Raw genomic sequence first — 21,647 nt, forward strand, 5'->3', positions numbered from 1 at the left:
GGCGGCAGCGAACGACAGACTACGAGAAAGTCAACAGAGCGATGGAGAGTAAAACTGCAGATGACGAGATGGAGAGAAGAAAGAGAAGTGGAGCGCACCCGCGCGTGCACTTGACGCTCAGGGAAAGAGTCGCTGCGATGCGTACTCACAAGAACGTGTATCAAGAGAGAGGCATACACGCACACAGAATGCAGCATGTGGAGAAGAGGCAGGAGAGGAGAGCGGGGACAGGTAATCGCATGCGACGGGAGCTCGAATGCCACCTGTACAGCGAGAGGAGTCATGGCGGGTGGCCCGCCCATGCAAGGACTGCGCCGTGTGGCGCACGACCATGAAGACGCTAGCGCAGGCCCTGGCTGTCCTTTGGTGGCCACATAGCTAACTACACCCCCCGCGGGCAGCTGCCCCACGTATGTTGGTTGACGATGGCGGGGAAAGGAGGGCGCGGGAAGGTACGCGCACAGGCCCTTGCCTTCTCTTCATAGCTGGCTCCTCCCTACTGCTCCCAGCGCCTTTCCCTCGATACTTGTTGTATGTACGCATAAAGGGTAGTGCAGACGTGCTGCGCCGCGACGCAGGAGGAGCCGAAAGGCATGCGCTGATGTCGCCAGCAGGTGCTGTGCATGAATCAGCGCCAGGCCGGCAGGGGTCTGGAATGGTAACGGTGGGGCGATTGCCAACGACAAGAGAGCAGCGACCGCGCGTGCTAAAAATCGAACCCCGCCGACTCCATCCCATTGATCATGACAGAAAAGTTCAGCTTCGCGTAACCGTCGAGTGGGCGTGCGTGAAGCATGACCTGGTCGTCACCGGTGCACAGGAAGGAAAGGTCTCGCAGCACCGGTTTCTCGTGGGTGAGGAAGCTAATCAGCTGCTGCCTCGACGTCGCGCTCTCCAGCTGCATCATGGGCACGTTTCTTGTGTGGTAGCCACTCCTCATCGGAACAAAGCAACGACCATAACCGATGATCGACTCCCCACTCCCGAGGAGTTGAGCGTCGCTACCGTCGGCGCCACTCTGAGAGCCGCCGCCACCCTCTATGGTATGAAACGTAATGACGAGCTGCGGCCAGCCGAACGGGTTCGTGCTTGACAGCGCAAACTCAAAAGGTGCTGTAAAGCTGAAGTACGGAATGGGACCTTTCGCACAGTCGGAGAGCTGCGTCACCACCTCGGCGTTGTTGCTGTAGGTCGCTACAACCAAATCCTCGTCGTCTACAGCCGTATCATCGCCGCAGTCACCGGTGCTGTCCAGAAACGACCAATCAGGGCCGAAGAAGAGCTGCGTTCGGGCGAACATGGTGCCAGCCTCCACGCACTCCGCCCCCTCCAGGACGCCGTGCACCAACACTTGAAACCCCTTTCCTTTACGCGGGGCAGCGGCAGAAGGCGGCGCTTTCCAATTCATTTTCCCTCACGACTCCCCGCACTGGCGGTGCCGCGTGTGGCGCAGAGAAGGGAGAAATTCAAAAAACGAGAAAAAATAGAGAGAAACGCCCGGACGGGCGAAGTGCGCAGACGACACTGCAGGAGGCCTGGTGAGAGACGGACTGCGAACAGAAGAATCGCGCCGTCTACTGATGGCAAAGTAAAAGAAAAAAAACGGCGCCAACCAAATGCCGATGTGCCCTCGTGTGATGTGTGGGGGGGGAAGGGGGGCCACACGACAAAAGGAGTGGCAGCGGCGGCGGCGGGTGATGTGCTGGTGCTTGTGGGGTTAGAGGGGGGAAGAGCAGGAGCCCAAGCAATGTGACGGCCCGCCCAGCCTCTCTCGTTGCTGTTTTAAACTGTCTAGAGGGGGGACGCGGGGGTTCGCTTGCGGCATGAGGGGTACCTGAATAGGGCTACGCAGGATAAATGCGTAAACAAGGAAGTAGAAAGTGGGGCGAAGAGACAGAGGGGGGGGCAGCGACGGTAGCGGTAGGCGTGGAACGGCGGGGTGCGCCACATTATGCGCTCGAGTAGGACAACCGAAGTGCACGCTTGAGGAGCCCCTCTCTCGCACCAAGACAACTTCCCTAGCTCTCGTGCGCGGCGCTACCACAATGGAGGGCGGCACATGCATGCTGCGTGCAAAGAGCGGAGCGGGCCCTCTTGCCGCGCGCACCTGTGCACAGGGATGTTGGCGCTATGTGGCGAGAGATGAGCAAAGCGCATGGCAGACGGGATGGGCGGCATTTGCGTCTCATTGACGGCAGGCGGACTTCAACGACGGAGACAAAAAAAGGGACGGAGCGATAGCAGCCACGCGGTGTATGCCACACGTCGACCGAAGCGCACGCTTGGACGCACGAGGAGAAGGGAGAGGAAGGGAGGGGGTGGGGGGCATGAAGAAGTGTGAGACAGTCGAGGAGGGGCGAGAGGGAGGGAAGGCAAAGGAGTAGAGCCTGAAAACGGGCTACCCGCGGCAAGTACACACGTCGCGCCCCCGCACATTCCCCCTCCTCCTCCATCCCTCTTCCGCTCATACCTCCTGTGCTTGAGTGTGTGCAATCTAGAAGATAGTATGTGCCTATGAGCGTGGCGCGCGTTGCCCCCTTTCGGGGTGGCGATGGAAGCCCTCTCCCCAGTCTGTGGCCCACACCGTGGTGAACTCCCTGTGGGGACGGCCCAAGGGCCGAACGATGAGGAGGTGACGTTCGAGAAGAGATTTGGTCGCCACAGAGACACAGTCGCCAACGCGCAAAGCACCAACACATTGAACAGAAAACAAAACCAATCTAAGCAACCAACACCGACAGTCGCCATCACACCCCGCGGCACACAGAGTCGTACAGAGACTGCAACAGCTCCACCGGAAAGCTACCGCGAGAAGAGAGTCGCCATGCGAAGCCGAGCGGCTCTATAAGCGCAGATAGAGCTGCAACACATCCCAGTAGTGGGCAGCGAGAGAGAGCATCACCGCGGCCGGGAGGAGGTAATAGTAAAAGCAGCGGATCCACAGCTGCCGCCACGCTGTGGCCCGTTGAACAGGCCCTCTGCACACCAGCCCCATGGCCTCGACTAATCTGGCGCCGTCCTCCAAGCTGCTCCGCCCCTCCGCAGGTGAAGGGCAGGTGGCCGCAGCTACGTGGCCCGCGTCGCTGCTGTTCCTCACAGAGCTGCCCGCAGAGCGGAAGAGATCGCCGTAGTAGACGCCACTGGCCCGGCCCGTGAATTGATCTCCATCAGTGCTCTCCTCAACGGGCAGCACGAGGGTGTGTGCGTCTTCCGCATCGGCCACAGCTGAGACGCCGTTCACGCTCAGCGGCGGCCCGCCCGGTAGAGGCGAAGAACTGCTAGGTTGCAGCGAGTCTCGCCACGCGTCGCCGGCACTTCGAGGACAAGGGGAGAGCGAGAGGCGGCTGAGCTCCACGCTTTCATCGGCGTCGGCGACGCTGCGAAGTGAAAAGCGATCGCGCGAGCGGCGAATGAGGCGGTGCGCTACCGGCCGCGCAAAGGAGATGTGCTTGTCGTGACGCTCCTCCGCGAGACCGCTGGACTCCTGTCGGGCGTCACGCAGGGCGCTCTGCATCTTCTCGAAGGCGCCGAAGAGCTGACGGAACGTCTCCTCGCTAAGGCGGCTTCCGTGCTGAGCGAAAAAGTCCTCCATGAGCTCCGTGCGATGCTCCGCCATGCGCACCCATCGCACCAGAAACGCGTCCTCGTAGTCTTCGGCGGACAGCTGACCGCAGCGATACTCGATGCGTTTGCAGATGAACCCCTGCACAAATCGATGCATTGCCTCAACGGCCTCCGCGCTGAAGCTGGGCAAGAGCGGTGGCCACACTTCCCTCGAAGTGCACAGCGCCTCCACATCCACTTGCGAGAGGGGGATGCAGGGCGACTTACTCAGCCTTCCCTGAGCATTGGCATCGCGGGCACAGAGGCGCATACGAGCGCGATCTGGTGGAAAGGTCGAGGCAACAGAAAGCAAGAAGAGAGGGCACTCATGAACCGGCAGCAAGCAGGCAAAAACGCGCAGTCACAGCAGACACACATACACACACACAGACTGAGAGGGGGAAAGCAATGCTATGCAGCGCACGGCGCGAGGAGGCCGAGGCGGCAGAATCGTTACCAATGAAGGGTACACCGAAAGCAAAGCTAAAACAGAAAAAGAAGAGGTGCCAAAGCGAACCCAGTGGACAGCTTCATGCGACTCGCGCGCGCGCTCCTCCTGTGCTGAGTAACCTTAGAGACAAAGAGAAAGAGAGAGATGGAGGACAGCAAGAGGGGTTCGGTGAAGAAGAGAAGAAACTTGCGTCTAGAGGCGTGCGGGGCGCTCAGCGAGGATGCGGTCGCGAATGCACTCATAATCGGCACCGGCATGGCGTGAGCTGTGTGCCCGACCGCGGCGACTGTGTAGCACGAAAACTTTGCGTCATCGTGATTTTTTTTCCTTCATTCCTTGGAACCTGTCGCCGCTGTCACAACCGAGCGTGCTCTTCTGTTGCCCCGCCACCCCTTTTTTCGGCCGACGCGCCTTTGCGCTCCACTCGGCAGTCCTGCGCACCGCTTCCTCCACTGAGCAGCGGCTTGAGGGCGTGTGAGCGAGATGGAGGGTGTGGGACGAGAGTCTTCACTCGCGCCAGGGCGCGAAGGGACAGGCGCACACGGCTTCCGCGGTCAGAGTGCCTTATTGCTGCTGCTATTTACATCCGTCGGAGAGTTGGCCAGCGCACTGGCGGCCCGAGAGGGGAGGAGGGCAGGATGAGGCAGCCACGCGCGATGAGGAACAGCGCCCATAGATAGGAGACGCACAACGAAAAAAGGAGTCACACAAATAAAACAATTTGGACATCGAAGTGTACATACGAGCGCTGCGTGTGTGTGTGTGTGTGTGTTAACGTTTACTTCACGGCGAAAGCGGAAGGCAAGGGCGACGCCACTTCATTGGTGGTGAGGGGAAGGGGGTCGGCAGACAGAGGCACACATTGAGAGAGAGTCGATGTCGTTCTTCTGCTTCGCCACGCCATCACCCCGTGGTGTGTTGGGCACGCGATGCGTCGTACGGCAAATAAGGTAAGGGTTTTCGAAGAATAGCTCGAAGCTCAGAGATGGCGGTGTGCACGTTCACTGTGGCAGGAGACACAACCGACCGCGGAAGATGCATTCGTGGGGGCGCCTTGCCAGCGCTGTCCGCCGGCACAGACGCCAGCTTCTCTGCCAGTGTGGGCTGCGTCCCCGCTAGCGGCGGCACCGCAGTTGTCCTTCGGTCCCTAGGTGCGTTCCTTCGCGACAGCCTTGCTGCATCGCCCTCGGCGCAGCTATCAAGGCTAGTCAGGAAGAAGCCCTTCCCGTCCTGCGCGCTCTCCCGCTCCTCCTCGTCGTCACTAACCTGGCGCGAGGAGGCGGAGCCCTCCGTGCGAGGTGGGGTGGGAACATGATGCGCGATGGGTAGACGTGACGGTAGGCGCGGGGGCATCGTCTGCGCCGAGGCTGTTCGCGCTGCATATGACCACCCGACACCGCGGCCACGGCCTCGCCCTCGGCCTTGTGATCCATCACAGCGCCGACTAATCACGCGGTAAATGTCCATGAACTCACTGTACGGCGGTAGCGTCACGAGCGGCATTGTGTCACGCGCGCCCTCTTCAGAATGTCGAAATGCCCAAGAGTAGAAGTGGCGCAACGGCTGCTTCGGCAGGAGTGATGGCGCGCCTCTCGGCGTCTGGACGAGGATTCGCCAGCGGTCGAGATACTCCTCGGCCGTCAGCAACAGCTGCGAGACACCTTCTCGGTGGTGTGTAGCCTCGCTCCCTGGGCAGCCGGGCTCCAGCACTTCCCTTGTCATACGCGCCGCAGCCGGCAGCGCGGGGGCGGTAGTGTCGCACGACGAGGAAGCGCCAGCTGGCGTTACCGCCATCACATCCGTGTCGGATGTGTCTTCCTCGCCGAGGGGTGCAGGGATGTAGCGCGCCCAGGTTTGACGGTGCCATGTCCCCAACGTCTCTGGCGGCACAGCGGAGCCAACGCTGCTCGTCCAGGCTGGGAGATGCGCTGCATAGTACGCGTCCACAACAGCCTCGTCTAAGGCGCGCTGCAGCTCAGCCTTCCGGTGTGGTGCACGGCCCAGGAACGGGTTCTCGCCAACGTCGAGGCGGCGGAGCGTCTTGTGCAGTCCCGCCAAGGGGAGGAGCGCCTCGATGTGTTGAAACCGATTCGCCGTCAGAGTCAGCACGTGCAGAGAAGGGAACGGTGCACGTCGCAGGCCACTGTCGCCGTCGTGCGAGCTGGCCTCCAGCGGGGGCACCGAGGAGAGTCGATTTCGCGCAAGGTTCACTTCAACCAACGCCGGCATCGTGCCCAGCGCATAGAACACACTCGGTGAGGAAAGCTCATTCGACTCCAGCGCAAAGTGCGTAAGGTGCGCCAAGCCCGACAAATCCCTCGGCAATGCGCGCAGTCTATTATGGCTGAGGTCCAGCTGCTGCAAGGCGCTGAGCGCCCCCAAGTAGCTGAGATGGCTAGGGGGAATGCGGTTGTAGGCAAGGTCGAGCGCAGCAATGGTGGCAAGCGAGGAGCTGCGCGACTGCGACACCTCTTCCAGGGAAGCGATGTTGTTGCACACCAGGTGGACCACCTCTAACCCAGGAAATGGGAGCACATGACCCAGTCGCAAACGGTTGTCGCTCATGTCCAACGACGTGAGGTGTGTGAAGTACTGCAAGTCTTCTGCAACGCTACTCGATAGCTGAGATGACTGCAGCGCCACCTGCGTCATCTCTTCCGGGTCCTCAGCGTTGCATGCGCACAGCAGAAGAAAACCGTCCAACACGACACCGTCATCGTTACCAGTCAGCAGCGCTTTGTGCTGTGCCTCTTCGCTCGTTATACGCTGAAGGGTGCGACGAAGACGGCGTCGCTCCACGCGTGCGGCGGCGTTAAGCGGCGGAGGAAGTCGAAAGTAGGTGCGCATGTTACGCTCCAGGATGCTGGAGTTCTTCAGGATGCGAAAGCCCTGCGGATGGACGAGGAGATGCGGTGGCAGCGGCGAGCTGCCATGGACGGGCCTCTTGTCATAATCAATGCTGAGCACCGCGAGAGGCGGGTACACCACTGCGCTGGTACCGGGCGTCACTGTCGCCGTTGCAGCAGGTCGACGCCCCACCGCAACGCGCTCCGCACCACCTTTCAGCGCCGCATTAGGCGTTAACCCACTGTCGGGAGAGGCGGTCGCCGGCGCGCCTTCGAGGCCGTCGAAATTCGGAGGAGCCTCTCCCTGCGACGCAGCTTGCATCGAGGTATTCATGGCTGTGGATCGATGGGATGGTGAAACAGAACACCTATGCCGCGCCAGGGACGAGCTGAAGCGCACCGTGCGCAAATAAGGGCAGAGAAATGTCGACCTTCTCGTTTGAAGCAGCACCATACAACGCGCCGACACACTATAGAGCTCAGCCGCAGTGTGGTCGCGAGAGAGGGGGGCGGAGAGAAGGGGGAGGGGGGGTTGAGGAAGCAAGTAAGGGCATACGGAGCTGCAGGCACTGGACACGCTGCGCCTCACCCTCGAAGCGGGGTGGTGTCGGCGGCAAGCTCAGATCAGCAGCGCCACAGAGAATGATAGTCTCACGCGATAAGGGGGAGGGGGTCGTTGCTCCCGGTCTACCACTGCAGTGGCCACCAGCGCATCCGCCAAAGGCGTCCCCAAGCAGCATCGCTCTTTGTTTTTCATTCCCTCGCCTTACGGCTGCAGGCGTTTGTGGCGCACGTGGGTGTAAGGCTGCCGCTTTGTGACCCGCTTGCAGTGTTGCCGGTGAGTGCCAGCGTTTTTGATCGTCTTTGACGCTCAGGCCCTGCTGCTTTGCTACATCGAAGGGAGAAACATAGAGATATGCACACACCAAAAGACTGGGGGAAGGGAGGGAGGGAGAGAGCAATGACGGTAGCCACAGAAAAGGGGCATCGGCAGCGAAATCTAATGAGTCAGCTATGAAAGCATAGAGACACACACACAGACACACAATCGCAAAGGTGTGGTTACTGCCTAGGTGTTCGTGCGCGCCTGTGACGCAAAGCGAATTGGACAGAGAGGGGGGCACGATGCCGTGCAACTGCCTTGACTAGGCCGCTCGGTCTACTTCATCAACCACACTGGAGCGTCGTGTGCTTGCGCTTGCCTGGCGGCCTCCTTGCCATCCTACTCCAGGAGCGCTCGTCGCCATCACGGCCGGTAGCACGTTAGCGAGTGACTTGCCGTTGGCCTGGCAGACCTTCTCCATGTAGTCCGTCTCAATGAAGAGCTGCGGATCGGCGCCATGCTTCGGCATACTCTCCATCACTTTCAGCGCATTATTTGGCTCGCCGAGCTTATCATAGTAGAAGTGGACCATCAGAGCAAACACGTCACCGATGCGGAGAGCGTCTTGGATGAGTTGGTGATCTGGGCTGGAGGGGCGGCTGCGCTTAATGAGGTCAGAGCAAGCGGCTATAATGCTTTCCGCCTTCGCCTTTTCCGCAGCAGAGCAGCGGTCGGAGACGACCATCGAGTCCATTATTTTCTGTGCTTTCACGAACGTCCTCAGTACCTCAGCGCGTCGCTTCAGCTGCTCCACCTTCTCGCTGTCGATGTTTGCGTTGCTCGCCCGCCCGCCCTCGAGCATGCTGATGCAGTCTTCGAGCGCACACAGCGCCTCGGGATAGTTTCGGTTCTCATCGATCTGCAGCTGCGCACACGACTCGTAAAAGACGAGCAGACTAGTCCACGCCTTGGCTTTCGTGTAAAAGAGGATGATGCTCTTGTAGATGTTTGCGTCGGTGCTCCACTTCTGCGACTGCAAGAAGTTCGCGGCCATCGTGTAGATCTCTGCATTGCGTGAGTGGTTAGCGAAGAAGATGACCTTCTCCGTCTCGCCGCCCCGCATGAGCATCCTCATTGCCTTGACACGATCGCCAGCCTGTGTGTACTTCTTGCACGCCAAGGACCAGCTGCCCTGATCTTTGGCGATGTGGGCCACCTTGCGCAGCGCCGCTTGCCTCTCCTCGGTGGAAAGCGTGTCCATGTCGTTTGTCATGGACTCCGCCATCTCTTCTGTCAGGGTGACGTTGTGCGTCTCGCAGAGCTTGAGCGCCTCGTCAAAATGCTTCGCGAAGAGGAGCATCTCCACTGCCTTTTGGTAATCGCCTTCGCTCTGGAAGTGGTCCGCCATACCAAGGAAGACCGTCGGATCGGTGGAGCCGCTGGCGAGGCCAGCGCTTACCTCGTGTAATGTCTCGTAAAGAGCGCCCTGCACGCAGGCGTCAAGGGCGCACTGTACGGCACCGATGCGTCGATACAGCTGCACAGCCTTGTCGTACGCCTGCTGCTTTTCCAGTGCCATCGCCGTCTCAAGCATCAGTCGCTCGTCCGAGCTTTTCATCGCCAGGTTCACTACGACGCCGTACTGCTCCATCTTCCACGCAACGCGAACGCCGCTGCGGTATGCGCCAGCTGCTTGGTAGTACTGCAGCGCCCGCGATGCGTCGCCCTGTCGCTCGTACAGCTGCCCCACAAAGTACGCGGCACCAACTGGATCGGGCTCGCCTTGGTCGCTGTCGCTGTGGGGAGCTGGTGCGTCGGCAGCAAAGGCTTGCTGCTGCTGAAACCGCATCTTCGCCTTTTCGATCTCCTTGCTCACTAGTTGCACCGCCGTGTCTAACTTGGGCGGTGTCAGCGAGCACAGAAGGCGAGTGATGTTGTACACATCCTCGCCGGCGTGGTAGAAGCGTAGCGCCTCCTGCACATTGCGGCGCCGCTCGCTGTGCTGCGCCCACCACAGCAGCAGCTCGCGATTGTGTGGGAAGATGGAGAAAAAGGTGGACTGCCGCTCATCGCGCGCCGACGTCTCGGCTGACTGCGATGGCGGCTGGCTCTGCGTCATGAGTTGGCGGAGCTCGTGCATGCGGTTCGTCTGAAAAAAGATGCGTGGCACATCGGTGCCGGCGCACTTGGCGTTGTAGTACCACAGGATGGCGGCGTCCATGTTTTGCAGACTCTCCATAAACTGTGCGTACTTGTACGCGACCGGGCGAATGCGGACGCGGTCAAAACGCTCAGAGTGACGCTGGGCGTGCTCGAACTTGCCGCATGCCATGTACACGTCGGTCATGAGATCGTAACGCTTCGACTTGCGCAGAAGCTCCTCGGCCTCCTCGATCATACCCAGCCCCAGCGCCAGCGTCGCCAGCTGCACGCCTTGGTCGTCTGGGTAGTCCTCTCTGGCCTCCCGCAAGGCACGGGCGGCGATGCAGTCCTCCATCGTAGACAAGCACACAGCCGCCACGTCGAGGCGTCCGCTCGTCACGCACAGGCGAGCCAGCCCTTGCCACGCCGCAGGGTTCTTGATGCTCTTGACGCACCGGTACGCCTCATCCATGTTGCCGATTGTCGCATAGTAGCTAAACTTCATGAGCGCTTCTCGAACGACGACGTCCTTGTCCGACTTGAGACCCTCAAAGTCGCGCAGCCGCTTCTGCTCGATCACGTAGTCCTCCGCCGCGCTTGGATCTCCGTTTATCTTCACCGAGGCGAGCAGGAAGTCTGGGATGGTGAGGCCCACCAGGCAAATTTGATAGCGCCGCATCGAGGCGACGTTCTGCACGACGAGCCCACTCTGCGTCGCAAACAACGTGACGATGTTGTGCGCACGCTGTGCAACGTAGTTTGTGGCGCCTACTAGCCCGCGGCGCGTGTCCTCCAGTTCCGATTTTTTCTCTGCATAATTCTCCATGTTCGGCAGTGCCTCGGGAAGATTCTCCTGTGCGGCTGGGCGGTCGGCGCTACTGTTGTTCTTCACGCCGTCGACATCAGCTTCTGGCACCATCGCCTCCTCTTGTGGCGCCTTCGGCTCATCTGTTTGCATTTGGTGCGTCTCGCAGGCCAGGAGCATGTACTCGAACTCGCCAATGGCGCTCGTGTTCGGCTCTGGCGTGTTCCAGTAGACGGAGTTCGGCATCTCATTTCGGCTGCCAAAGTCGAAGGATGACATTTTGTCGGTGTCGGAGTCGTACACCCACACGCGCGTATCAGGCAGCGCGAGGGGGCCTAGGCTGGTCATTAGGGCGACGCGACGGCCTTGTGCATTCACACGCACGGCGGCTACCGATACTTCCAGCGCCGTGGCATCATCCGAGTCACTTGGCGTGGATGCGCCCGGAAACGTCAACGGGCGAGCTGGTCCGACTTGCCGCAAATCGCGCGCGGAGACCCGGGCAAGGCGCAGGTAATTCTTCGCCGACGCTGCCACAAGATAGTCGTTCATGATATCCATGATCACTGGTGCACCTTCGGACTCGGTGAACGTCATTTGTGCGATGGGAGCGAGCTGCAGTGTCTCGAAAACGACACGATTGCCTTTAGCGTAGAGGAGGCCGTCGCGGTGCATGGCGAATGCGGGGCTCGTCGTCCGCACAAAGTTCACCAACGTAAACTCGGATGTGGCCTCGTTGATGGTGTAGAGGTCGATCTGCGACCCGTTCCAGAGAGCGATATTGGGGAACGCGATGGAAAGCCCGCGCACACTACCTTTGCTGCGCAGCAGGCACTGGCACCCCGTGACGCTCTCGATCACCACCATGTCCGCCGAAATCTGCGTCGCCGCCGCGACACCGTCCCACGAGCGCTTGCGGATGGTCTCGTGCAGCACTTGCAACTCCGATCCACCACGGCACAACGCCATGTCGCCAAGAGCAGCGAAGACAACTCGGTCGACAAACTTGCCTACCTGGTGCACCGCTAGCGCCTCCCACTGGCTCGCCACGCCCGCAGCTGCAGCAAAAGGAGAGCTCGATGTCGCCGGCTCCCTGGGAGCGGCAGCATGGCGGCGTACCGGTAGGAACGCGGTGCGTTGCTGAAAGACCACCAGGACACCCTCCACGGTGCCTGCGGTCATGAAGCCTTTGGCGGCGCAGGTCGCCAAGCACGACACGTGGAGATCGGGCTGTGGAAGCGACAGAACATCCATCGACTCGCTCGACAGCTCCAATACGCGCAGGCGATCGTCGCCGCCGCCGCCAAATGCCAGGACACCAGGAGATGCCCACACCATCGACATTGGAATCCGCTCTCCCGTCACGGCAGATGTGGCAGCGGTGACGGCGGTGGTGAATAACTTGCGTCGCAGCGTCGAGGTGCCCTTGAGGTCCTCACCTACCCGATAGACCTCAATCACGTGGCTCGTACTAAGTGTCACGAGAGTGCGACGTTCGGTGTCGTAGACTATCGACGAAATTGCCTCCTGCTGCGTTACACCCGGGAAAAGCTGCTGCTCTTCGTTGATGGCTGTGACCGAGGGACTACCGTCCGTGAGAAGAAAGCACATGTCGTCGTCGAAGCCCTCGGCAGAAGCGGCAGGAGAGGCGCCGTGGAGCGCACTAGCAACCGTTGACGTCCGAGTGGTGTTGCCAGGGACGTGAATGATGCTCACAACCGGCTCGCGCGCCTGAACAGACCAGAGGGGTTTCAGTTTGAAGTCAACGCTCGTCTCCGCGGCGATTCGCTCCAGCATCCACATCACCACATGGCGCTGCCGCGATGTGGAGACGAGGTAGAGACCTCGTGTCGACCACTCTGCAACGAGCACTCCGCTAGCGCCATGTTCGGGCGCCGCGCCCTCCACGTCACTCTGAGTAGCCTCCCGTGCCGCGATGAGCTGCACAGCGCTGCTCGCAGCTTCTGACCGTTCGTCTTCGCCCAAGGCAAGACTGCTCACTGATGGCATCGCCCACAAGCTCATCTTTCCGTCGCCCCACCCGATCACGAGAAGCGGCTGGGTGGGGTGCCACGCTAGTGCCGTTGGCTGTTGTGTCCGTCCTGTTGAGCCTCCCGGCTCCGTCACCGCGGCCAGCACCTCCCCTTCATTCGTTGTAATGAGTACTGACGAAGGATTCACCCATCCAGTGGCGAGGAGTGGCTTGCGCTTGTGCGCCACGATGAGGCTGTCCTTCAGCTGCCCCTCATGCTCAGGGGTGCTCGCCACAAAAAGCGACATGAGTGCGCGACACTCGTCTTGGCCCGTGCGTCTGTGCGTATGTGTGTGTGTGTGCGTGCGTGAGTTTGGCGGTGACAACAACTGAGAAAGTCTGGGCTATCGTGTGTAGGCAACGCAACGCTCAGGGGGTCGACCGTGGGCGAAACTATCCGTCACGGTGGCCGCCAATGGTTGTCCCTGTGAAGCTGGAGAGAGGGCAAATGCCAGCGGAGGAGCGGCGACAGCCGCACCCGCACCTCTACCCGAGGCGAAGTCACCGCTCGACAAAGCTGGGGAGGGAGATGCACGAAAGAGAGGGTAAAGCCGTAAAAAAGGGGGGACACCGAAGAAGAAAACTGCTACAGTGTGTGTGTGTGTGCGTGGAGGGGGAGCGGCGACAGCCGCGGTGGCAGGGCGGTGTGATGAGATGTGCACGGCGTTTCGCCGCGACGTTGCCCGATCACCGATTCGGGCTTAGCAAATCAACGGTGGTTTTATGCGATGCGGTAGCGGCTCTGCGCAGCGAAGGGGCGAGTCGTTCGTCTTTCCGCTTCTACTGTTGAGGCCCGGCTCATGCACTCCGAGAGAGGGAGGGGGAGAGGGAGAGGGAGGGCGGCGAGTGAGGCGTTGAGGAGTGCGCGAAGAGAGAGAGAAGCATTGACGGTGAGCGGGTAGAAGAGGCGGCAGAGTAACCGATGCCGAGAACGGCATTGACGGCTCATGGGCTTGGCAAAAAATGGCGAGCGCGCAGCAACTTCGGGAGGCTACACTGAGCGAGTGTGGCGGCTTCTTCGTAGAATGCGCTTGTACAGCAAAGGAGATGCCTCGAGGGATGACTCCAGACCTTTGTGTGTGTGTGTGTGTGTGCAGTAGACGGCGCGCGCGTCTGGAGGAAGCAGGAAGAAGGGAGAAGAGGTCAGCCACGATGAAGTGGGGCAAACGTCACCCCCACGTGGCGCTGCAACGTACGGCAAAGACGAAAAAACAGCAGCAACCACCGAATGCTAAAGCGTCATCAGGCGAGGAGGGAGTGGAAGGCGGACACACAAGGCGCGAGTGAAAAAGAGGAGTTCTGCGCGGAGAAACGCATGACAGGAGAAAGGAAGTGGTTGAACGCGCTAAAGCGTTTGATGAGCGCCCCCCTTCGTGCATGGTGGCGACCTTTCAACAAAGCAAATCTGCGCGCCTGCAGCACCACGCCCCTTCCTTCGCCTTTGGTCACGCATGCGTCACAGGTGCGAGCACACTCGCCAACGGAAGGGTTAGGTGTTCGGCAAATGCACGACGATAATGCCTCGTCTTGTCCTCGAGCTTCAGCGGCAGTGCTCGTGACGTGGACGGTCCTCGGTGAATCGAGAGAGTACTTCGAAAGGCGCACGTCTCACACGGGATCCAGTTCAGCTTTCCTCCTATTGGTGGAAGATTGTACTGGCGCCTGCCCTGCCGCGTCGTCAGGACGGCTTCCACGGGCTCCCCACCGCTCGCGCGAAACGTTCCGTGAGCTGCAAGATCGTCCAAGAGCATCTTGAGTGCCAGGGTGCCGGTTGTGATGATGCCTGCGCAATAAGGTGCGTGCGAAAGGACGTCCCTCACCACGTCCATGCGCTCGAGCGCCTCGATGTTGTCGTCGGCTGAGGTGCCACGATGACGGCGAACCCGTCGGCAGACATCGAAGAAACCCACAGCCTGCGACCGAACAAAGCTCAGGATACGAGCCTCATCGAGTGCCCGAGTAGGGGCGCGTCCGCCAGAAGGCTTGGAGACATTGGGAGGTAACGATGCAGTGCACGCAGCGGAGGTGTAAAAGGCGTTAGCATCACCACAGAGCACCAGGCCCAGCACCTTCCACATGTCGTTGTTGGCGTTAGGGTAGTAAAAGCGAATACTCCTCTTCACTGGAGGAAAGGTGCCGCAAAGCAGAACACGGCACTCAGCGTGCACAAATGGACCTGTAGGGTGATCCTCATCAATCACTGTCGCTGTCTTCAAGGGTTCGGGAGCAGCGGATTTGGTAGCAGCGTTAGACGTGGGCACGACAGTAGCGCCTCTCACTCGACGCGCCGCCGATATCACTTTTGTCTCGGCCCGACGCCTCACAGGTGCGCGGGGAGCGCCTTTAGCGCTTCGCATTACCGGCAGCAGAAACGAAAAAAGCAGAGGAGGCTGCAGAAGAGGAGCAGCACACATACGCAGGCGTCGTGGGAGAAGTTGGAATCCAGTGCACATGTCAGTGCGGGAACATCAGGCAGCAACAGCCTACCGCGTCTGCAAAGGCACTCGTAGCTTGCGAGCAAAGTGAAAAGGTCGCCGCCTGTGGAAGCGTAGTGCAGTCCAAAGGCACCTTCAGCAAAAGAGGCAGCAACGCTGAAGACGAAGAAGCACCATTCGACGAAGCAGTGAGGTACGACCTTTCCTGTCACGACCCAGCATGCTGCAATGCAGCCCCGCGAGCGCAGGTATGATAACGAGGCACTTCGGTCGCGAGCCGCCTCTTCTCGTAGCAGATCTTTGTTGTCTAATAGTGCAGACAGGAGTCGATCTCAACTCGGTCACCCGCCTCCCACACAGGGCTCCGTTGCGTAGGCGCCAGGCAGCCCTGTGTGGGAGGCGGACAGCCATGCGCCGCCCCAGCCATCTCAGCGCGGACTCCCACTCAGAGCACCGCCCCGCAGGTCGCCCACCTCGCCCCACACCACAGCGTACCGGTCGCCACGTCACGCATCCCTCCGAGTGCACCACGCCACCAGTGGGCAGACTGAGGGCCGGGTGAGGTGCGTTCGAGCCGCGTTAGCACTTTGCCCACTGTGCGGGGGCGGCCAAACGGGTTTGCTGGCTTGGGCCGCTCCGACAATGCGCCGCCGAGGGAAGGGCTGACCGCCGCCCGCAGGTAGTCTTACACCACTCCGATCCCCCCCTACGCCGTAGGCAGCTCGCCCTGTGGTCACCACTAGAGGTGGTTCGGCACTGAGAAGGACAGGGGGAGGGGGCTGCCTGACTTCCTCCCGCAGAGAGTGAGGCGCGGGGCCTTGAGATGCCAACGCACACAGAGCAGTGCACCGTCATCAGGAGGCGGACGATCAACACAAGAAGTAGCACAAGACGAGCCGTCAGCTGCTCGACGACAAAGAGCGGGGCGACACATCGCGTACAGGATATACAGGGAAGGGAGGGGTGCGTGTGCCGTCGACGTGAATTCTCTCTTCGCCACTCAGACGGAAGCGCAATACTAAAAAAGCACGTCAGCGGAGAGATGTGACGGTCCGTCAACGATCCACTGCGCCCTGAAATGGAGTGGCGCGCACCGGCAGCTCCCTCTACGCGGTGTTTGCCAGTCTGTGTGTGTGTAAGCTCATTCCTTCGGCACCCCACACACCCTGTAGAACATGGGAGACAGAGAGACCGTGCCGCAAAGCAGAAGCGGCCCCGCATGGGGTCCTACGGCGGCGAACGCCCCATGGCAGCCAACAGTAAGCCGCCAGCATGCCAGCCAACCACACGCACCCTCAAGTACGCACGAGCAGGCTGAAAACGGGGGCACTCGATCACCGCGTCTTCGGATATGAAGTGGTGCTTCCCTGCGCACGTGACTCGCCTCCATCGCCCATCCGACCCGCTCCCCCCGCTCTCCCTTCTTTCTCCAGCTTCGATGCGCCAGCTTGCAGCGGCATCACGTCATGTCTACATCGTTCCACTGCAACTTGTGGTATCGCCGCGTGGATTCAGGATTGCGCACCATCGTCGATGCTTGCGTGGCGAATGGCGTTGGGCTGCCCTGCGCACTCACCGACGGAGGCGGCGGCGCAGGGCTGTGGTGTGCAGCCAGCCCTCTATCCACGTCGCAGAAATGACAAGCGTTCGAGGAGTCGCTGCCCTCACCGCTGTAGGCCAACTCCTGCAGTGAGCGCACCTTTCGCGGCGTTGCGCTCCCCGGTCCGGTCGCCGTTGCAGCCTCCGACGTGGTGCGCGGAGACGGAGCTGGGGTATGCACCGCACCACGGGCCTTTTCAAGCTCGTCTCGGCTGATTTTCAGCTGCTTCTCGAGGAGAGCGATTGTCTCTTCCTGCGCGGCAGAGCGTCGCTCGGCTTTCTCGAGCTTTTCCTTCATGGCTGAGGGACTCTGCGGCTGTCGCCTTTCCGCGAGAGACTGCTTGAGCTGCGCGACAGCCGCGGACTGCTTCTGCAGTGCCGCGGCCTGCCGCACCGCGAAGGACTCGGCCTCATGCAGTCGACGCTCCGTCAACGCACCGTTGGCGACGGCGCTGATCAATTCGACGTAGCACACCTCCAGCATGCCATAGTAGCCCTGAACGAGAGCAGCATGCAGCTGTGCCAATTTCCGAACGTCCTCATGCGTGAAGAAACGGGCGGAGGCCGAGACAGTGCGCCTCACAAGGGCGTCGCGGGAACGCGAGAGGGCAGGCGCGTCGCCCACCAAGTTCTCCAGCGAGGTGAACGCATCCGCCGCCCACGTGGCCCAGTGCTCGTTCATGTGGCTCCACTGCCCTCGCAAAGCGTGCGCCTCCCACTCCCACAGCACAGCACAGCACATGGCGTGCCACGCAAGAAGGGCCTCCGAGCAGCGAGTCATACAAGACTCGAGCACATGCCACTTCAGAGGAGACTCCCCGAACGCGGAAAAATCGCCGCAGTGTCCAGCGCCATTCCTCTTTGACCGCAGCGTCGGCGAGCGCGCCCCCATCGATGTCTCTCCTGCGGCGATGAGTGTGTGTAGGCGAACAATTGTATCATCGAAGAAGCGACGCCCCCGACGGTACTTTGTCAGAACACAGACAGACGCAAGTAAAGCAGCAAGCATCCCTGATACGCGGAGAAGCGGGGTGAAGCGCGCCGGACCTCCACGAGCAGCCGCTAGCTCGCCGTCCTTCGGCGCGTGTGCCAATGTTCCGGTGAACCTCCACGTGAGCCTTACCGGCTCAACGCTGATCCTCAGTATCTGCCTGAAGGCATCCATGGCGCTTGCGTCGACTGGCAACTTGAGCAGCTCTTCTTCGAGAGCCTTGCCCACGCCACCACAGACGCTTCGATTGCGCTGCGTCACCTCCACGCACGCCTCCTCGGCGCTCCTCACCACCGCTGCGTAAAACGCCTGCCGCGCTTTCTGCGCCGTCTGTTGATGGGTCTCCTCGATACCCACGAGCTGCGCCCTGCATGCAGCGATTCGAGTCCCAAGATCGCGCACTTCCTCCTCATGGCGCTTCCGTTTCGTCTCGCTTTGCGCCTGGCACGCCTCTTCGCGTTGACGCAGCTGTGTGGCAGTACGCCGCTGCGCCTCGGCCGCGGCCTCCTCTAGGTCCCTAGCGTGCTTTGTAGTCAGCCGGTCGGAGGCCGCAGTGACCGCTGCTTGTGTCTCAGCCGCACACTGTGCTGCAAGCTGCTCCTTCTCGAGCATCCACTTACGTGATGAGATGCGCTGCTGTGCTTCGCGTTCCTCATCCCGTGCCTGCCGCGCCGCCACAGCGCCGTTCTCACGTGCTTTGAAGAGCTGCGCATCGAACTCCAAGCGCATCCGCTGTGCCGCCGCCCCGCACTCCGCCTGCGCCTGCTGTTTCGACCTCTCGCACGCGTCAGCACCTCGCCGGACTTCCTCAAGCTCTCGCTGCAATTGCGATGCCGCCGTTGCCGCGCTGCTGTTAAGCATGGATAGCTCCCTGACAAGGCGCTCGGTGCATGCGGCCTCGGCCTTCTTAGCCGCGACAGTGCTCGCGCGGCGCATCTCCTCGCCCAGCGCTGCCAGCTCTGCCCCGCATCGTTCCTCAGCCGCGCGGCGCTCCACCGTCTCGCACCGCAGCTGAGTATTTGACAGCTGCGCCGCGCAGGAGGCGTTCATCTGCGCTCGCTCGGAGTGAAAGGATGCTTGGGCCTGCTCTGCAGCCGCCATGCAGGCGGCCACACGCCTCACGCCCTCTGCTCTGGCGGCTTCGAGTGCCCGTTGAAGATGTACAAAGGTGCTATCCGCGCCTTCGTCGAATGCGGCCCCCCTCACGGCCCATTGGCCGCTGCCGTTCACCTTCGCTTGCGGCACCGGCAGAGACGCGCTTTCCGACAGCGCTCCCGTCGAGACACTCCGGGGAAGAGCGCACTCCTCCTCGAGAGAGGCCGACTGCTTTGCACGGTCGGCGTCTGACGAGCTGCGCGCATCGCGTACACAATGCTCACACTTTTGTGCAGCCGCGGCCAAGCTTTCGGCGCGCCGCTGCTTCTCTTTCTCAGAGTGGAAGAGGCTCCCAGCAGGAGCAGCAGCAGTGGCCGCAGTCACCTCCGGCGCATCTGCGAGAGCCACCTGAGCCTCGTGAGTCGCTCCTTCGCCCGACCGCAGTCGCCTATCCTGCTCGTCAGGGCCAGCCGTGGGGGGCGACAGGCTCGCCCGACAATGCGTAAGCTGCTCCAGGCACTTACGAAGCTGTGCGCTCACCTCTTTCTTCGCCCCCTCGCTCGTGTTCAAGCACATCACTCTCGAGTTGCCTAAGCTGCCTCTGCAGCTTTGAACCTCAAGCTCCACCTCATGCCGACTCGGCGCGCATCGCCTCTCGCAAGCCGCCACCCGGCCCTCGCACGCGGCGAGGACTGCGGCAGCATGCGCCGCACTCGCCCTCTGCTTCTCAGCCTCTGAATCAGCACGTGCATAGAAGGCCTGCAGGCGTGGGAATTGCCATTGCTGCAGCCGAGCGTCGATGGAAGCCTGTCGAATACGGCGCGTTGCCTCCACTTCCCCGGCATCGCCTTCTCCAGTTTGTGAGGAGCGCTGCACAGCCGCTTGTGAAGACACCACAATGTCCATCACAAGACTGCCGTCCCGCAGCGCCACCTCGACTCGCCGCGTCGCGTCGCCGTCGCTTCGCAGCAGCTCCCATACGTCATCTCTTGCCAGGCCCTCCATCTCGTCACGATACGTGTGCAGCAACGTCGGCCATAGCGCACCCTCCAAGCGGCGCGTGTGCGTTGTGTGCACTTCGTGTGCAGCAGTGGCACAAGGGGTCGCCTCCGCCAACGTCCTCGATGATGCCTTCTCCGTCTTCGAAGAGGGCGAAGAGCCAGCAGGAGTGGCCCCTTTGTGCGCCACTCTCGTGGCCGAGATGGAATGGTTGCCCGGCGCCGGTGTGTCAGCGAGAGACGACGCGGATATAAACACGCCCCACAGTGAGTGCAACGGCTTCCACAGTGAGAGGAGGGCTGACGAGGCGGCGCGGGTGTTGAAGAGGGTACGATTCGCCTTCGCGGCCACAGCAGACGATGCGTTGCCAGATACCGCATGATGCAGCGACCTCGGAGGGGCTGAAAAAGGAGCTGCGGACCTGCCAATCCAACGATACAGTGCCTGCACGGTTCTGCCGAGAATGAGTAGAGGCTCAGCGACGAGCTGCACCAAGGAGTGCGCAACCGACGCGGCGAGAGTGGTAACTGTCGTCAGCCCCCATCCCTCGCCATTCCCAGCGGCGATGGAGGAGATGTACCGAGACATTGGATGCACATCCCCATCGATGCGCGGTAGGATGGTGTATACGGGATCCCAAATATACGCCTTCGTAGCAGCCAAAACCGCGCCGACGAAGCGGAAGACACGGGGTGCACCTACGTAGCGGAGCACGTGCCACAGTGCGCGACGCGCGTGCAGCGCCACCTGACGGTGAAATTCAGGCACAAGCCAGTCGGGCCACCTCCTTTTGGGGATAGCGCTGTCGCGCAGCCGCGCCCGCGGCGTCGACGAGCCCCTGCTGGAGGAAAAATACGACGGGTTGTAGTCGGCCGACGCCGACACGACGAGGGCAGTGGCACAGAGCACAGTGGAGAGCACGACGCCGACGAAAAGTATTGTCTTGAGCGAAAAAAGGAGCAAACTCTGCCCGTCGTCCAACACTACCGCCGTGGTGGACTCCTCGCCTGAGAAAAAGCCGCCGCGACGAGTGGACTCGAGGACCAGCGGCGTTTCCGACCCTGCTATATTCTCATCCATGGTCGACGCTGCAGAAGCCTTCGACGTGTGATCACGCGCCTTCTCCCGCTTGGAGGGGTCAACAGATTTGCCGCCGTGCTCGCTGGAGCGAGTGATGCTGCTCAAGGGCGGAATGCGGGGCGGTGTGACGCGTGTCGCTACGTAGTCTTTAATGCGCGAGGCCGCCAAGGCTGCCGAGCCGGGTAGCTGACTCTCTGGCAGCGAATCTTGCGCGGGGGCTGGGCTCTGAGACGTCTTCACGCTGCTGTTGCGTCCACGCTTCGCTACGCTCAGCTGACGTGCATACTCACGATCGAACTCTGGCACCCCGCGGGTCTCGATAGTGCTCCGGTGGGAAGAGGAGGTTCTCACCGACGGCGTGCGGTGTGCACTCTCAGCGGGCATCCTTGTGTTCGGAGAGCTACGGTTTAGCTCGGGTACTTCTTATTCAGTTCGCACGACCCTTATATCCATCTACTGGGCATGGCAGCCTCTCTACTGGGACGGGCAGAAGCAGCGCGCGCGTACAGATGCGTCAGAGTACAGGTATGAGTGCGACGGCCTGCCTCACTCGCGCACACCTCACGCACACACACATGCACGCGCACGCCTTCCCACCGTGAACGGGTGCGGGTGTGCAGAGGAGAGCCAAGCAGGAGGCGAGAGAGTCTAAAGAGTGCGCGGCACTAGTACTGTGCTCGCACGTGAATCGCGCGAAGTGCAGCCGTCGGGAGAGGAGAAGTGACAACGAAAAAGCCCCCAAGAAA

General features: G+C 61.2%; 6 protein-coding genes across 6 annotated transcripts; all 6 read right to left on the reverse strand.

The window, feature by feature from the left end:
* Positions 1-706: 706 nt before the first annotated feature.
* LSCM1_01666 (uncharacterized protein) lies at positions 707-1,408 on the reverse strand (the record flags this gene model as incomplete). Its single annotated transcript, XM_067319266.1, has 1 exon — positions 707-1,408. The coding sequence occupies one exon, from the start codon at positions 1,406-1,408 to the stop codon at positions 707-709; it is 702 nt and encodes a 233-aa protein (XP_067175815.1).
* Positions 1,409-2,842: 1,434 nt separating this feature from the next.
* On the reverse strand, positions 2,843-3,874 carry LSCM1_01667 (uncharacterized protein; the record flags this gene model as incomplete). Its single annotated transcript, XM_067319267.1, has 1 exon — positions 2,843-3,874. The coding sequence occupies one exon, from the start codon at positions 3,872-3,874 to the stop codon at positions 2,843-2,845; it is 1,032 nt and encodes a 343-aa protein (XP_067175816.1).
* Positions 3,875-4,957: 1,083 nt separating this feature from the next.
* Positions 4,958-7,234, reverse strand: LSCM1_01668 (uncharacterized protein; the record flags this gene model as incomplete). Its single annotated transcript, XM_067319268.1, has 1 exon — positions 4,958-7,234. One exon carries the CDS (start codon positions 7,232-7,234, stop codon positions 4,958-4,960), a length of 2,277 nt encoding a protein of 758 aa, XP_067175817.1.
* An 811-nt stretch (positions 7,235-8,045) lies between these two features.
* On the reverse strand, positions 8,046-12,950 carry LSCM1_01669 (uncharacterized protein; the record flags this gene model as incomplete). The annotated part of the gene is made up of 1 exon (XM_067319269.1): positions 8,046-12,950. The coding sequence occupies one exon, from the start codon at positions 12,948-12,950 to the stop codon at positions 8,046-8,048; it is 4,905 nt and encodes a 1,634-aa protein (XP_067175818.1).
* A 1,197-nt stretch (positions 12,951-14,147) lies between these two features.
* Positions 14,148-15,059, reverse strand: LSCM1_01670 (uncharacterized protein; the record flags this gene model as incomplete). The annotated part of the gene is made up of 1 exon (XM_067319270.1): positions 14,148-15,059. The coding sequence occupies one exon, from the start codon at positions 15,057-15,059 to the stop codon at positions 14,148-14,150; it is 912 nt and encodes a 303-aa protein (XP_067175819.1).
* Positions 15,060-16,596: 1,537 nt separating this feature from the next.
* On the reverse strand, positions 16,597-21,285 carry LSCM1_01671 (uncharacterized protein; the record flags this gene model as incomplete). Its single annotated transcript, XM_067319271.1, has 1 exon — positions 16,597-21,285. One exon carries the CDS (start codon positions 21,283-21,285, stop codon positions 16,597-16,599), a length of 4,689 nt encoding a protein of 1,562 aa, XP_067175820.1.
* Positions 21,286-21,647: the final 362 nt, after the last annotated feature.

The sequence above is a fragment of the Leishmania martiniquensis genome, chromosome 32, assembly GCF_017916325.1.
Source record: "Leishmania martiniquensis isolate LSCM1 chromosome 32, whole genome shotgun sequence".
Taxonomy (NCBI): Eukaryota; Euglenozoa; class Kinetoplastea; order Trypanosomatida; family Trypanosomatidae; genus Leishmania; species Leishmania martiniquensis.